Source organism: Macrobrachium rosenbergii, chromosome 50, assembly GCF_040412425.1.
Source record: "Macrobrachium rosenbergii isolate ZJJX-2024 chromosome 50, ASM4041242v1, whole genome shotgun sequence".
Lineage (NCBI taxonomy): Eukaryota > Metazoa > Arthropoda > Malacostraca > Decapoda > Palaemonidae > Macrobrachium > Macrobrachium rosenbergii.
In genome coordinates, this window is record NC_089790.1 from 20,752,501 (window position 1) to 20,770,000 (window position 17,500).

A 17,500-nucleotide genomic window follows, 5' to 3' on the forward strand; every position below is an offset into this window, starting at 1 on the left:
TCAGTGGATTGTTGTGGATGGGTTTTGTTTGTAATTTTGTCCTGAGTACTTTTTAAGAAGGGCGTCGTAAATTTATTAGATCAATGTCTGTTAGTTCAATTTTTTTGTCTTGCTTAAGGGCTTTCTTTGTTTAATTGAGGTGATCTTTTGCTAAACGTATTCAGTCTTGTCATGCGGTCGTGATTCTCTTGCAGAGCGAAAGTGTATTGTTTCTTATGGTTCAAAGTCGTTAAAAGCTAACCTTTTGATTTGGCGAAAGCTTTCAATCTTCCTGACCATGTTACAGCGTCACAGTTATGAGTAATGCTCAAAGGTGATGCTCGAATAAGTGGCTGAAGAAATCGGACGGCAATATTGCGTAAATCATTTCAAAATGAACTATTTCAACACTGTTTGTGATTCGTCTTGTTTGCCTGAGTTGAGTTAATCCCAAACTGTTGTTGCAAACTACCACTGTCGTCCATTATTTCGAAAGCTAATTTGTCGTCGGATTTGCGGGATGAGAGAAAGAGAGAGAGAGAGAGAGAGAGAGAGAGAGAGAGAGAGAGAGAGAGAGAGAGAGAGAACAGCGTCACGCCTTGTCCTGTAACCTTTCATACAGGTACGTAAACTTCACCTGTCTTAACGAGAAGTTAAAAAATGAAAATATATGACATCGTCTAAAGGCCCCTCCCCCCCCCCCTCTCTCTCTCTCTCTCTCTCTCTCTCTCTCTCTCTCTCTCTCTCTCTCTCTCTCTCTCTCTCTCTCTCTCATCTTTAAAGCAGAAGGTTTAGTTCAGGTCTCCATAACGCTTATTAAAGGTAAGAGAACGTGTGTTGGCTGCCAGTGATATTTCTGAAAAAGCAGACTTTTCCTCAAGGAAATGAATTGTCGTAATAAAACAACACTCCGGAGAAGTGAGAACGTTCTGGTGGAAATGGATCCGTGGGACATCTTTAAGGGGCTGTTTACATTCTTTTGTATACAGAGGAACTTCTGGAAAACCCCCTATAGCTGCTCAGACTTGATAGATTTAAGGGTATGCTACCGCATGCAAATGCGTTCAGAGAGGGATATTGTGTGCTGGGCTGTAACAACGGAAATTATATATATTTATATATATAAAATATATCAAAACAGTATTTCAGTTCCCTCTCAAGTTGCGTAATTGATTTACCAATGTAAGGCAATTCGCAGTAAAAAAAACTAGTTTAGGAACTGTAACAAATGGCACTTTAGGACTGTAAACATTTTCCAGAAATAGCCTAATATTTTACATACCAAATTGGTTAGGTAACCATTATTTGCGAAAATTTTTCACAAAGAATTCCATCTCTCCATGAAACAAAGTGAAATTGGAGCATTAATTAATACCTTAATCTACAGGGCTTAGAATTTATGTTCCAATTTCACTCTGTTTCATGAAGAGATGGAATTCTTGGTAAGCAAATAATGGTTACCCAACCAATTTGGTCTTTAAACATATTAGGCTATTTCTAGAAAATGTTTACAGTCCTAAAGTGCCATTTGTTACAGTTCCTAAACTAGGTTTTTACTGCACATTGCCTTACATTGATAAATCAATTAAGCAACTTGAGAGGGAATTGAAATACTGTTTTGATAGATTTTATCCACAGATTACTTTCAAATTCCTTTTTAGTAATGATTTTACAATAAAAAGCCTACTACCTTTCAAAAATTAACTGCCTGATTTATTGCGTTCTGGTATTGTTTACTACTATACGTGCCCCAACGCCAAGTGGGGTATCTGGGTAGTTCCATAAAGGCGCTCAAAACGAGATACTACCAGCATGCAGGGATCAGTGACAGCACAGGTAGAGACTTGGCAGTCAAGCAGCAGGGTTCCATTCGTGAACACCGCAGTAGATGCAATCAGGCAAGACTAAGTAAAATGGTTTTAAAATTGTAGATTCTTGTTCAAAATTGTCTGATTTAAGCATTTTCGAATCTATATATATCCACAAACTTAAGCCACATCTCAACCAAGATTAGTCTTCCTTTCCGTTATCTATAATATGCTGATTATCTGTCCGCTCTCGGTTTCCAGTCATTAGGCTCATTTATCTATTGTGTAATTTTTCTTTTCGTGTTTGTTTGTCTTTTTTAACGTTTCTTAGTTCTGTGTTTTATTTGATGTCTTTTATTTCTCTCTTGAGTTTGTTTTTCTTAGTTGTATTGGCTATTGTAATCCACTGAATTGTATTAGTTTTAAGTCACTGTCTTTCTTTTCTGAGTAGTGTGTTTTTTTATGGTAACGTAGTTTATAAGAAATTATTCCAGAGTGTGACGTTTCTTTGATTTGTATTTTACTAGTATAAAATTTTGTGTTTTGGTGTTCTGCCTCTATTTCAGGTCGAAAATGGCTGTGTTAAAGCCGAAAAGTCCCAGTGGAATAAAAATGACTATGGCACTTGTTTGGCTGCTCCTGATGAGGATCAGATTCCCTAGGAATCCATCTCTAGCAACTGTCATAATTACCACAATAACCTTAATGACAAAAAATCTCTCATAAAATTCTACAAATTACTTTCATATTCACTAGCTACATTTTTTTTACAATTCATTTTCAGTGTACTCCTCTGTACAACGTTTAAGAGTTTTTTCTTTTAAAGTTTCAAACAGGGTCCCTCTAGTTTTTTTTTTTTTTTTTTTTTTTTTTTTTTTTTTTTTTTTTTTGACGTTCTGTTTTCAATATCCATAGGCAAACTAGGATGATCAGTAAACAGTCCACAAGAGGGTTTCCACCGCATTTTCCCGAGATGTAACCGAGTACCGAGACCTTTCCCTGAAAAAAGTTGGACGCCATATCTTAAAAACTAACTATATAGTTTTAATGAGAATAATCTCATTGTGTTTCCCACACCCAAATTATTCTGGTGGTATTAATTAACATATCCTAGGGGTATGGCAAAAAAAAAAAAGGGGGGTGGCTGGTGCAATACCAGCATACATCTCAGGAATTTGCGTCCCTGCCACGCTCCTGCTTGACTAAAAAAAAAATCCGATAATAAAACCATTGTAGTGTTTTCATCTCGTTTCGTCACTGTTGAAGACAAAGCGGATATTCGTTGTATTGATTCTCTATTGTATACAAAAACCTTTAGGACGTATAATGAATTTTAAAAAGAAATTTAAAAGCTTTACTTATACTGAATTTTAATATTCCTTTTCTTTGTGTGTTTATGTATGGAAACGAGAGTAAATGTATTTAATGTGTGCGTGTATTCCATTGTAAAGGATACTCCTGTGTAAAGTTTTAATGTTTCATTTTCATTCATTCATCACCACGCCGAATGACCTGTATTTCATTCTAATCCTTCGGACCAGCCTTATGAGAACTGATAGTCAGCCCAGTCGTCTGGTTAAGCTATTTTAATACGATAATAATCTACTATTGTCTTCTTTCCAGGTGTTCAACTTGTCCCAACACGGGGAGATCAGCCACTTTTTGCCACGGGTGTTAGAGCTGGGATGGGCGGACCACCTGGCACCGGCTCTAGAGAGGCTGTGTTCCATATGCAAGGCTCTCGACTCGTGGATCACACAACATCCACAGCACGTTGCCGTCCTCCACGCAAGGTGAGGCTTATATGTGAACGGATGTGTGCTGATGGTGTGCAGATGATGTGCAAGTGGTATGCGTCCTTTTACTTAATGCGTAGGATCCCAAGGACTGTAAGGATATTAATATTGTCGTAATCATTTTGACTTACAACAGACATATTCATAATGCAGTGATATATTTCAAAAGACATATTCATAATCCCTTGATATATCTCAAAAGACTATATTCATAATCCCTTGATATATTTCAAAAGACTATATTCGTAATCCCTTGATATATTTCAAAAGAGATATTCATAATCCCCTGATATATTTCAAAAGACATTTTCATAATCCCTTGGTATATTTCTAAAGATATATTCATAATCCCCTGATATATTGTAGAAGACATATTCGTAATCCCCTGATATATTGCAAAAGACATATTCATAATCACTTGATATATTTCAGAAGACATATTCATGATCCCTTGATATATTTCAAAAGATATATTCATAATCCCCAGATATATTGTAGAAATATTCATAATCACTTGATATATTTCAAAAGACATATTCATGATCCCTTGACATATTTCAAAAGACATATTCATAATCCCTTGATATATTGTAGAAGACATATTCGTAATCCCCTGATATATTGCAAAAGACATATTCATGATCCCTTGATATATTTCAAAAGACATATTCATAATCCCGTGATATATTGTAGAAGACATTCATAATCCCTTGATATATTGCAAAAGACATATTCATAATCCCTTGATATATTTCAAAAGACATATTCATGAGGCCTTGATATATTTCAAAAGATTTATTCATAATCACCTGATATATTGTAGAAGACATATTCATAATCCTCTGATATCTTGTAGAAGACATTCATAATCCATTGATATATTGCAAAAGACATATTAATAATCCCTTGATGTATTTCAAAAGACATATTCATGAGGCCTTGATATATTTCAAAAAATTTATTCATAATCCCCTGATATATTGCAAAAGACATAATCATAATCCCCTGATATATTGCAAAAGACATATTCATAATCCCTTGATATATTGCAAAAGACATATTCATGAGCCCTTGATATATTTCAAAAGACATATTCATGAGCCCTTGATATATTTCAAAAGATTTATTCATAATCCCCTGATATATTGCAAAAGACATATTCATAATCCCTTGATATATTGCGAAAGACATATTCATAATCCCTTGATATATTGAAAAAGACATATTCATAATCCCTTGATATATTGCAAAAGATATATTCATAATCCATTGATATATTTCAAAAGACATATTCACGATCCCTTGATATATTTCAAAAGATTTATTCATAATCCCTTGATATATTGTAGAAGACATATTCGTAATCCCCAGATATATTGCAAAAGACATATTCATAATCACTTGATATATTTTAAAAGACATTCATGATCCCTTGACATATTTCAAAAGACATATTCATAATCCCTTGATATATTTCAAAAGATTTATTCATAATCCACTGATATATTGTAGAAGACATATTCGTAATCCCCTGATATATTGCAAAAGACATATTCATAATCCATTGATATACTTCAATGGACATATTCATAATCCCTATATTTCAAAAGATTTATTCATAATCCAATGATATATTGTAGAAGACATATTCATAATCCCCTGATATATTGTAGAAGACATATTTGTAATCCCTTGATATATTGCAAAAGACATATTCATTATCACTTGATATATTTCAAAAGACATATCCATGATCCCTTGATATATTTCAAAAGATTTATTCATAATCGATTGATATATTGTAGAAGACATATTCGTAATCCCCTGATATATTGCGAAAGACATATTCATAATCTATTGATATACTTCAATGGACATATTCATAATCCCTATATTTCAAAAGATTTATTCATAATCCACTGATATATTGTAGAAGACATATTCATAATCCCCTGATATATTGTAGAAGACATATTCGTAATCCCTTGATATATTGCAAAAGACATATTCATAATCACTTGATATATTTCAAAAGACATATCCATGATCCCTTGATATATTTCAAAAGATTTATTCATAATCGATTGATATATTGTAGAAGACATATTCGTAATCCCCTGATATATTGCGAAAGACATATTCATAATCTATTGATATACTTCAGTGGACATATTCATAATCCCTATATTTCAAAAGATTTATTCATAGTCCACTGATATATTGTAGAAGACATATTCATAATCCCCTGATGTATTGTTGAAGACATATTCGTAATCCCCTGATATATTGCAAAAGACATATTCATAATCACTTGATATATTTCAAAAGACATATTCATAATCCCTTGATATATTTAAAAATATTTATTCATAATGATATATTGTAGAAGACATATTCGTAATCCCCTGATATATTGTAGAAGAAATATTCGTAATCCCCTGATATATTGTAGAAGACATATTTGTAATCCCCTGATATATTTCAAAAGACATATTCAGAATCCCCTAATATATTGCAAAAGACATATTCATAATCCCCTGATATATTGCAAAAGACATATTCATAATCCCCTGATATATTGCAAAAGACATATTCATAATCCCTTGATAAATTTCAAAAGACATTCATAATCACCCTGATATATTACAGATAAATAAAATAAATAAATAAAATTAAATAAAAAAATATTAATGAAATAAAAAATAAAAGTATATAAACAAATATAAAACAAAAATAAATAAATAAAAATTGGTGGTCTTGAACGTCCAATTTGAATATCATTGTTTTTTGTCTTGTTAGTATTGACAAACTACGCCACGAAGTTACGCCAAGGGCGTTTGCTTTGTAACCTCTCCAAGGTCTGTTTACAGCTTTATCAGTCAATTTATATATAATATATATATATATATATATATATATATATATATATTTACATATATATATATATATATATATATATATATATATATATATATATATATATATATATATATATATATATATAGTAGAGAGAGAGAGAGTGTGTGTGTTTTAACGCTGTATGCTATCGAATAATTATCACCATCTTATAAAGGTCTCACCTGGATTAAAAACCGAAAATCAGTCTTTTACTTATGAAGGCCACAGCTACAGTAGATTACAAACACAAAAATGAGTCCATTTCGCAAAACTGGCGAACGTCTACATGGAGGGTGAATTATGGTGGGTCACATAAAACTGATTTTGACTTTGAACACGTACTTTTCTTGAGTCTTTTATGCAGTGATGGCTTTCCATTTTTATGACTAAGCAACATTAATCATATTTAATACCTTACTTGAAACAACTTTCAAATTCCGCCTCAGAAGCATCCAATCACAATGTCTCGTTCTTACTTTTATTGGCTTTGTGGGTGTATCCTAGCAATGGTGAGTCACGACTTCTAGATCTAATTCACCATATTATGAGAGAGAGAGAGAGAGAGATGAAATTTAAATGGAAAGTTCAGCGAGAGTACTGTATAAGGAGCACATTAAGTACTTTTCAGAGAGAGGGAGAGAGAGATGGCAAAATTAAATTTGAGTGAAAAGTTCAGAGAGAGAGGGAGAGAGAGAGATTGTAAGTCTGTTGATTTACGTTGCTTATCGACGAAATTTGTACAGCAACGACAGACGTGTCCGCTTGTTTACAAGCGCTAGTCGGATATGAGAAGCTATATTAAAAAAAAAAAAAAAAAAATCTTTTTCTCATACTTCCCCTGCACTTTTCATTTAGGTTCAGTTTTGTCATTCCTCTCCCTCCTCCCCCCCTCTCCCTCTCTCTCTCTCTCTGAAAAGTAGTTAATGTGTCCTTTTCTCTTACTCTCCCTGAATTCTTCATTTAAATCTCTCTCTCTCTCTCTCTCTCTCTCTCTCTCTCTCTCTCTCTCTCTCTCTCTCTCGCTGACAAAAGTCATAACAGTGCAGCCGTGTATTTTGACCCAGAGCGTAGCCCCATCGCTAGGAAAAGCCCCTCGTGATATAGACCTCCGGGTGCTTATTTCTGATGGCCTAGCCCGGCCGGCCCAGATTATAATGGCCCAGAATCGCATTCCCGCTTGATGGTTAGAGATATGAATACAACACCCCCTCACCATTCCTCCTCCTCCTCCTCCTCCTCCTCCTCCTCCTCCTCCTCCTCCTCCTCCTTTTGTCCTAGACCTGGTTCCTTACACCTCCCCTCCCTCCCCCCTCTCACCTTTCCTTCCCTTCCCTTCCTCTACCCCGTACCACCTCCACGTGACCTTCTCCCTCACTTCTCTTTCCCTCCTTCTCTTCCTGCTGCTTATTATCAGTATCATCCCTACCCCTCTTCCCTCGCCCCTTCTTTTGTTTCGTTTGTTATTGTTTTTCCGTGGGGGAAATGAGAAGAGGAGTAAGCCGTTATACTTAGTTCTTGTTGCATTTAACCTCTCAAGCTTGTTTATCAGTCTTGATATTGTTAGGTTTCGTAGAAAATATGTTCATACTTTTTTTGTTTCAAATTGATCCGTGCCTGCAGCTTCTCACTAGGAATTTAGTGTGACGCATTATAGTTTACAAGGTCGTGGCCTTCCAAGCCAAACTTGCAGTGCATATAATATTTATGCGTCTAGGGACTTAGAGCTCTTTATCCCAAGAAGTCATAAGAACCAATACGAAGACAAATATATATATATATATATATATATATATATATATATATATATATATATATATATATATATATATATAATGTTTTGGCCTGTGTTTAGTGTCCCTCTCCCCTGCCGACATAAACAGCCTTTAAATCCCTTACCATTTGGGGGTGATTAGGCATTTGTAATGAGGGCCTTCCGAAAAATGTATCGGTTTTACTCATTACATATATATTTATATATATATATATATAGAGAATGAGTTGACTGTGTGCCAGTTTTCATATGTGGAAAAGGACAGATCTGAGTACAAGAGAAAACTAAAACCATACGTATGAATTCTGATGTGTAACAGTTAATACAAAGTTATGTATTCAATCTATAAAAATAAATTGAAACAAACAAGTTCGCAAGGCAAGAGTGCTTGAGCATATTCTTAGTCTTGGGAACTGAAGCTCAAGACTATGGAAAGCTATAGCAGGGAGCCTTGTGTCACTTTCGACAGTATGAGAACGTTTCTGGTCACCACGTGTCCTCAGACAACCTAATAGGGCACCTAGAATAACTCACGTGCCAGAAACCGTGCCTTAAATACTCCAGCCAATACAGGAGTCATTTCTGAGATGATTATGTTGGATGCCTCCCACGATACTTGTACAAATATGCAATATATGTATGGATAGTATATGTGAATAGATATGATTATAAAGTATATAATATATATATATATATATATATATATATATATATGTGTGTGTGTGTGTGTGTGTGTGTGTGTGTGTGTGTGTGTGTAGATAGTTGTCTTATGAAACTACTTTTAAAGTTATTTATTAATTTTCTTTGTTCCTTTTTTTATTTAGTACGGCGTCAATAACCTAGGTTTTGTAACGCCAGTTTTAGTAGCTATATTCAGTCAATCAATCAGTCTTGTAACCTTGGGGAAAGCGATGGAAGCTATGAAAGCTGAGAAGGTAAATACGAGTCTTCCCTGAAGCAATTTGAAGCTAATTACATCTCCTGCTCTCAGGAATAGAATATGGCGAGTTATTCAGACCACTAATGTTAGTCTATCCCTTGTAAAAGTAAAGTTTTTTTTACCCTCTGTAGCTTTTTCTATGGAAATATAATGGTTAATTTCGTGGGATATACAACAATTTTTAAGTGCCAGAATTATCTTTTTTTAAATTCCCGACCTCCTCTCACTTTTAGTTTTGTTGTACCGGTTTTGTCTGTTCGTCCACACTTTTTCTGTCCGCACTTTTTCTATCCGCCCTCAGATCTTAAAAAATACTAAGGCTAGAGGGCTGCAAATTGGTATGTTGATCATCCACCCTCCAATCATCAAATATTCCAAATTGCAGCCCTCTAGCCTCGGTGGTTTTTAAGATCTGAGGGCGGATAGAAAAAGTGCGGACGGCAACGATATAGGACATGCCATCACCGGGCCGTGGTTAAAGACTCACGGGCCGCGGCTCTTACAGAATTATTTACCGAGACCACCGAAAGATAGATCTATTTTCGGTGGCCTTGATTATACTCTACAGAAAACTCGATTGCGCCGAAGAAACTTCGGCACATTATTTTACTTGTTTGTCTACGTTTATTACTAAAAACTGAATAATATTGTCACCACAACCCCTGAATTCGAGTGGCAAATAAATGAGGAAATTGTCTCCGTCTTGGCGAGATTCGAACCCGAGACCTGCTGCTTTCATATCCCACTAGGATTCAAGGCTTGCTGTGATAACCTTATCCAGAAAGTGTGAAGAAATTCTTGAAGTAAAGAGGTTATTTTAGCTTTTAAGGAAACTACTAATTTAGGTTTTGAAGTTTTTGAATGCATGAGATTAAAAGCCTTTTGATAAGTTCGGTGTAATCTGATGTATTTGTTTTACGATGTTAGTCTGACTCAAAATTATATATCTTTATAAAACTGATGTTGAATCTTCACTGTCGGTTAATAGATGAACAAGATGAATACACTGATTTTACACTAAAGATTTTTATGTTATACTTACTAAATGGTTATATTTATTTCACAGAGGTGGCTACGAGAAACTTGGCGTGGTGATCGCGGCATATATGCACTACAGTAATATTTGTGCATCCACCGACCAAGCCCTCGATAGATACGCCATGAAGCGCTTCTTTGACGACAAAATAGGGCAACTGTACCATCCATCTCAGAAGAGGTAAGTTGTGTCATAGTATTTTGGCGTCTGTTGGTCAAAGAATGGTCTAGAATTTTGGTCACTAAGATCCTCTCTCATTGCTAGGTATAGAATGTTTAGTTTGAAGTCCGGCTTTCCATTCAGTGTACGGAACTATTTCTGTATCTTGTAGTTTGCACTTTTGGATATGGGATTTTCCCCTATAATTTCTTATCCCGATATAATGTCAAGAATATTCAAAGCCACTCATGCTGTCAGTGTTTCACTACGCTGTGTAAGATGCTGTGTTGACACATACAATAGAATTTAACAAATCTGTGGCCGTTTCAGTTACGAATATTTGAATGTTTCAGTAGTGGTTCTACCAACACGGTGAATAAAATTTAGCAGTATTTTGTAAATCCAGTGTTTGATATAATTTGCAACCTCTTAATGTTTTGTTTTGACTTCCAAATTGTTGAAGGTGATTTTTGCAACCGATCAGTACGCTTGAATGTACTTATTACTTTTCAGCCTTACGCCAAGTCACAATTGAAGCCAATTATTGAAAGTAGAGAATATTTGTATTTACATGATGCACTCGGACCATATCGATGTTTCAGAAGCCAATCAAAATACATCCTGGTAATTCAGGAACCAATCACAATACAGCAGTTCAGTTCAGGAACCAATCAAAATTCAGCTTTTTCATTCAGGAACCAATCGTGGTCGGGGAGTGATGGTTTTCTACGAATTAATTTCAATCCTTGTCACATATCAGAAGTCTCTCTATCATTATGAGGTTTGGATTTGCACCAAAGACCCTTCAGTCATTTCTCAGTATTAAATCTAAAATTTTACAGCTGCAGTTTCCGTCATTTTAGGTTTGTTATTATTATTATTATTATTATTATTATTATTATTATTATTATTATTATTATTATTATTATTATTATTCTGAAGATGAACCATATTAATTTAGGCTGTTATTATTATTATTATTATTATTATTATTATTATTATTATTATTATTATTATTATTATTATTATTATTATTATTACTCAGAAGATGAACCCATTCATATGGAACAAGCCCACATGGACCATTAACTTGAAATCCAAGCTTCCAAAGAATATGGTGTTCATTTGAAAGACGTAACAGAAGGTAATGGGAAATACTGAAGGAAGACATTAAAACACATTAAATTATATCAAATTAGATTAAATTGCTCTGTGATATCGCCCAGAAAACAGCTGCCATAACTGTCGTACTAGGTAATCCACGCACCTGTAATCAGTTGTCCTTTCATCCATACTAATCATTAATCATACCTCGCCTCCTTTCCCGGAATTTCTTGTTGTTGTTGTTAGAGATCAAGGAACATTTTTGTCTCAAAAGGTTATTTTCCCTTTTAGGTTTAATTAGTATGGGAGTGTGATAGGTTCAAGGTTAATGCCATTAGCCTGGTGATGTCCAAGATTTTTGTGTTTGGGTTGTCAAATACGACGCAGTTGCTGTTTGTGCCTCTCTCTCTCTCTCTCTCTCTCTCTCTCTCTCTCTCTCTCTCTCTCTCTCTCTCTCTCTTAGATATAACACATGGATGACACTTACTGTTTTTAATTAATTCAGACAAGTAGAGATGTACTTTGGAAATCTCTCTCTCTCTCTCTCTCTCTCTCTCTCTCTCTCTCTCTCTCTCTCTCTCTCTCTCTCTCTCTCTCTCTCTCTCTCTCTCTGTTATAACACATGGATGACACTTACTGTGTTTCATTAACTCAAACAAGTAGAGATGTGCTTTGGAAATCTCTCTCTCTCTCTCTCTCTCTCTCTCTCTCTCTCTCTCTCTCTCTCTCTCTCTCTCTCTCTCTCTCTCTTAGTTATAACACAGGAACACATACTGTGTTTACTTCAGACAAGTAGAGATGTACTTTGGAAATCTCTCTCTCTCTCTCTCTCTCTCTCTCTCTCTCTCTCTCTCTCTCTCTCTCTCTCTCTCTCTCTCTCTCCACTGAAGTTCCCCTTTTCATTCAAGAGGCGGATGTTTGCATCTCCTGACACCTCTTTCCTCGACCCATGTCTGAGCTCAGTATTACTGCACAACTTAGCGAAGGAATGGAACACTGTCCTTTGAGGAGTTGATATCCTGAACTAGTCTGCTACGGAGAAACATTTTTGCTTTTCGCGGTCCTGTAGGTTCAACATTCTCCTGTCATCTGCCATTAATGATTGCGGACTTCCTTCCTAATCTTGTTAAAGTTATGTTCGTTGTTTTTCGTCTTTCGTCAAGTAATTGGTTACAGGGATTGATATGCCCTTGGGCCTACAAATTCCTGAGCTTCAATACCTCTTGATTATTTAATGGTGAATAGGTCTGCAGTCTCACAAAAAAGCAGTATGCCCTTCGTTTTAGAAATCACGATCTCTCCCCGTTCCCCTGTTCACACGAGTCGTGTTTGTGTCTCCTCCATGCAAGAAGTATTGGAAACTGCAGTGTTCTTTTCAGTTCTGGCCTTTCACCTACATTGTTCCCGTTCTTCGTCGGTGACTTTGTACAATCTGCCTCTCCTCTTGTGTTTTTTACCAATATTTCAGCCCTTTACACTATGCCTGCGCCTACCAGACATCGTATGTGTATGTTTGCTGAAAAGGGCCCTTTGTAGTAATTTACTTAAATTCAGCTACTTCAAGGTAGAATTTTTGTTTATTTTTCTGTCTGCTTTTCGTCACTTCTCAACCCCCGATATTTCGGGATTTAAAATTCTGCAAATAAGTTTACGAGAGATCAAACTGTTTAAATCTGGTTCTGTAAAATTAGCCCCTCTTTTTGTTGGATTAAATTCTTTTCTTCCTCCACAGTATAGAAGTTAGTAATCTTTCTTGATAGTATTATTATTATTATTGTTATTATTATCATTATTATTATTTCAGTAAATGAAACCTATTCACATGGATTAAGCACACCAAAGGGGACATTGATTTTTCCATACTATGTTGAGAATATTGAAAAAGGACTGGCATGATTTTATATTTGTTGTAAAATATAGCTGAGCGACTGCTAAACTCCGAAATGATCTTAGCGACTTTGCCTTTCAAATATCAGTATCGTTGTCCCCTTCCCTTTACATTACTTTAACGATTCCTTTAAAATCAAAACTGTTTTCACCAACAGTTCAGTAAATTTGTTTGTTTTATTATTATTATTAGTATTGTTGTCGCCTCTACAGTTTTATGGCGTTAACGACTTTTTTATTTTATTTTTTTAAGTCGAAACTGTTTTCACGAAGTCTTCCCGGAAACCAGACACTCGTGCAACGAGGAAGTTAGAAAGACTGTTTATTATTCAGCGTCGCCCATCGGAGTTGTTCCTCGGAGTAAGCCACGCCGCCAGAGAAGAGGGAGGAAAGGGAAGGGACGGGAGGAGTAGGAGTAGGAGTAGAATGTTGAGATTTTCCTCTCGCGTAAATTATTGATCTTTGCATCCCCTTTAAGAGGGCGTCTACTGCCAGTTCGGTTCCTTCTGGAACGCCTGGGTCTATTAGGCTGTGCTTTCTCCCTCCCCTGGAAAGTCTGTCTGGGTGCTTCGACTGCAAGCTTCCTTGGGTTATAATCTTTTTTTTTTTTTTTTTTTACCTGTGTTGCCAAATGGGATCATGAGGTGGATGTTGGGAGTTTTTTTGTTTTGTTTTGTTACCTTAAACTTTAGGTAGTTTCAGTAATCACGATTAAGGAATATGAATCTTCACACCATACTCAATTCCTTAGGTGACACAGTGGCATATCCCAGGTTATTTCTTAAGCTAAATATGCAAATAGGATCGTGAGGTGAATGTGGGAAGCTTTTATGGTTACCTTAGTGCTTCAGGTACTGTCAGTAATTACGATTACGCCTTTTGAATCTTCATAATACACTAAATGGCTTATGTGACCCAGTGGAATAGCCCGGATTATTTCTTTATCTGAATATGTATGTTAGCAAATGGAATTGTTTTTTTAATATGGCCAGTTATTCAAGTTAATGTAATTATGGGCCGAATATGATTAGTTTTTCTAGTTTCCTTTAGGTCTGTAAGTAGTTTCCGGAATTGAAATTAAGCCTCGTGAATCTTCATACTATACTAAATGCTGATATGACCCCGTGGCATACAGAAATACTGAAGTATTAATATAATTTTTTATTTTCAGGTACGTGCAGTATTTCGCCGGTCTGCTCTCTGGGGTGATTCGTATTAACTCTAGTCCACTTTACCTTCACACACTCACCCTCTACGGCATCCCACATTTTGAGCCAACGGGCGGCTGCCACCTCTTCGTCAAGGTTAGTAAAAAGAGTTAATTATCCCTCATTTTTAGTTTTCTGTAAAAGAAGACCATTGAGATGGCCTTTGTCTGTCCGTCCGCACTTTTTCTGTCCTCCCTCAGATCTGAAACATTACTGAGGATAGAGGACTGCAAATTGGTATGTTGATCATCCACCCTCCAATCATCAAACATACCAAATTGCAGCCCTCCAGCCTCAGTAGTTTTTATTTTATTTAAGGTTAAAGTTAGCCATGATCGTGCTTCTGGCAACGCAACAACACAGGCCACCACGGCCGGCTGAGAGTTTCATGGGCCACGGCTCATATAGCATTATACCGAGACCACCGAAAGGAGATCTGTTTTCGATGGCCTTGATTGTACACTGTAAAGAAAACTCGATTGCGCTGAAGAAACTAAGGCGCATTTTTTACTTGTTTTCTAAATAAACACGCAAACCCTCCTTTAATTCCTAAGGTGTTTAATGAAGGTGAAGAAGTAACACCCCGTCACTCGTTTTGTTTACGGCTCGTAACTTCTGAATGGTTGACCAGCCTTGCTTGTAGAAGAGTTCAGGAGTTCACTGTGACGAAGATGCTCCCTGTTACCTTAAAGAAGAAGGCCCCATACGTCTGAAAGTTATTGTGGGGGAAGAAAGATAGTCTTATTTTACGTCTCACCCCTCTTACGTCAAGTAGGAGAAATCTTGTAGGACTAACGGGGGAGGGGAGAGATGGAGATTACAACGCTTGGGATAAAGGGAGTCAGTTTTTTGTTCTCCTTCTTGGCTTTGTCTGCTGTGTACGTTAGTATTTCAGTTCAGAGAGTGTAGTTTCTTTGTCATATATGTATATATATACATATATATATTATATTATATATATGATATATATATATATATATATATATATATATATATATATATATATATATATATATATATATATATATATATATATATATATATATATGTGTGTGTGTGTGTGTGTGTGTGTGATTTCAAGTGAGATACTATGGTGATATATGTGATCCAGTGGCTGACTAGGGTTCGTAAGGTACGTGTAGGTGAGTTGTAGGCTTCCATTGTATAAAAGTAAAGGTGATAGAGGTATTTTGGAGACATAGGTGCAAAGCTGTGGAACAAGACAGTGAGTTGTGTATAGGGTGTGGAGTGGTTGATGTTTCCAGATTATACAGTTGTAGTTGGGGATAGTGAAGAGAACTGCAAATACAAGTGAAAAACTATGAAAGATGCAAATGGTAGCTGTGGAAAGAATGGAGGCTGCTAAGGTTGTGAAAAGAGTACATTAATGGAGTCTTAAAAGAAATGCCAATAGAATAGAGGCCGAGGCCACATAGCAGTAAATGAGGAGAGATACAAAGAAGAGAAAAGGGCTAGGTCATTGATTAACAAAAATGCATTCGATTCATCTTTGATGAAAAGGAAGACTGAAGAACTCAGTTTGTATCCTGTTATGCGTGAGGTCATTTGTTTTTAGATGATTAAACTGACCAATCCGAAGAGCAACCCTCTTTTGAAAAAGTTTCCATGCTCAGGTGTGGCGCAGCAGGGTACACCTTACGCCCTGGTCGGGCTCGCCCAGAAAACACACATTCCAACGTCAGTAAAGTGATGAAACTTGACTTTTTCCGATGACACTACCCGACAGTAGTGGTAAGGAATCTTGCCAAGTCTTGTGGTGGGTGTCTAGTAGACATTTACCAGAGGATGTTGGTTGGAAATGACCGAGAAAGGTCTCCCGTGGCTTTGCAGTAATACACCAAAGAAATTGGGACAGTAGAATTTTATCTCAAATATGATGCCTAGGTTTTTAATAATGTCTGTATGGTCCCCCTTGACTGCATAACACTTGCCAGTTGCATGTCCCTTCTTGGGAACCGCAGAGTAGTGTTTCTTTCTGAGTGTCCAAATGAGTAGGGTATCATACTCCCTCCAGTTTTCTCGAGGTAACTGTTTCATGTAGATCAAGTGGCATTAAGTATTTGATGAAGCTGCTTTTTTATGAAATTTTATGGGTATAAGAAGTGGAAATATTTATAAAATGTGCGTGGGTTGATTGAATGTTTAATGAATAATGAGCAGGATTTTCCATTTGACTTTTGCCTAAGTTGTTGATAGCAATTTAGATATTTCTGGAGTCGTTGACCATATCTGTTGTGACGCCAGTTTGTGGAACTCAGTCAGCTTGAATGTGATGCCATCAGGAGTGTTGGAGATTAATGACCACTTATGCGTACATACTCTTAATCAAGCTACATTCTGAGCAAATTTAGAAACAGCCCATCACCACTCAGTGAAAAATTTTCCTCAAATTGAAATAAATGAGCTTTTGTGCTATCACTCATTAATTTATGTATACAGTATATATGTATATGTATATATATATATATATATATATATATATATATATATATATATATATATATATATATATATATATATATATATAGAAAGTGTATTTGCCATCAAGGGAGAATGTTGACTTTAATTTACCTTTTATCTAAGGGCATGTTCTCCAATCTGAATCTTAAATCGAAAGAAGGATCCATCTTGGTGGATACTGACTTTCCGATACGTCATTTAAACCTACACTTATGCTGGGGTGTTTTTTAATACTTTCCTATTGAAAGGGACAAAATTAAGTTACTGATTTTACTCACATATTCTTGTAGAAGTGCCAAATATTAACATTCAACTCAACACCACTGTGACAGCGAAATGTAAATTTTATAGTAAATTAATGACATTACGTGGAAACAAAAGAGTACTTTTACACTTTTACCACCCTATTTTACCTTTAATTTAAGGACAATTT

General features: G+C 35.8%; 1 protein-coding gene across 1 annotated transcript in view; it reads left to right on the plus strand.

Moving 5' to 3' along the window:
- Positions 1-17,500, plus strand: part of by (blistery) — a 372,062-nt gene that overhangs the window by 191,363 nt on the left and 163,199 nt on the right. Inside the window, 3 exon segments of the mRNA XM_067094246.1 lie at positions 3,411-3,580; positions 10,259-10,408; positions 14,550-14,682. Coding sequence (XP_066950347.1) covers positions 3,411-3,580; positions 10,259-10,408; positions 14,550-14,682 — 453 coding nt within the window.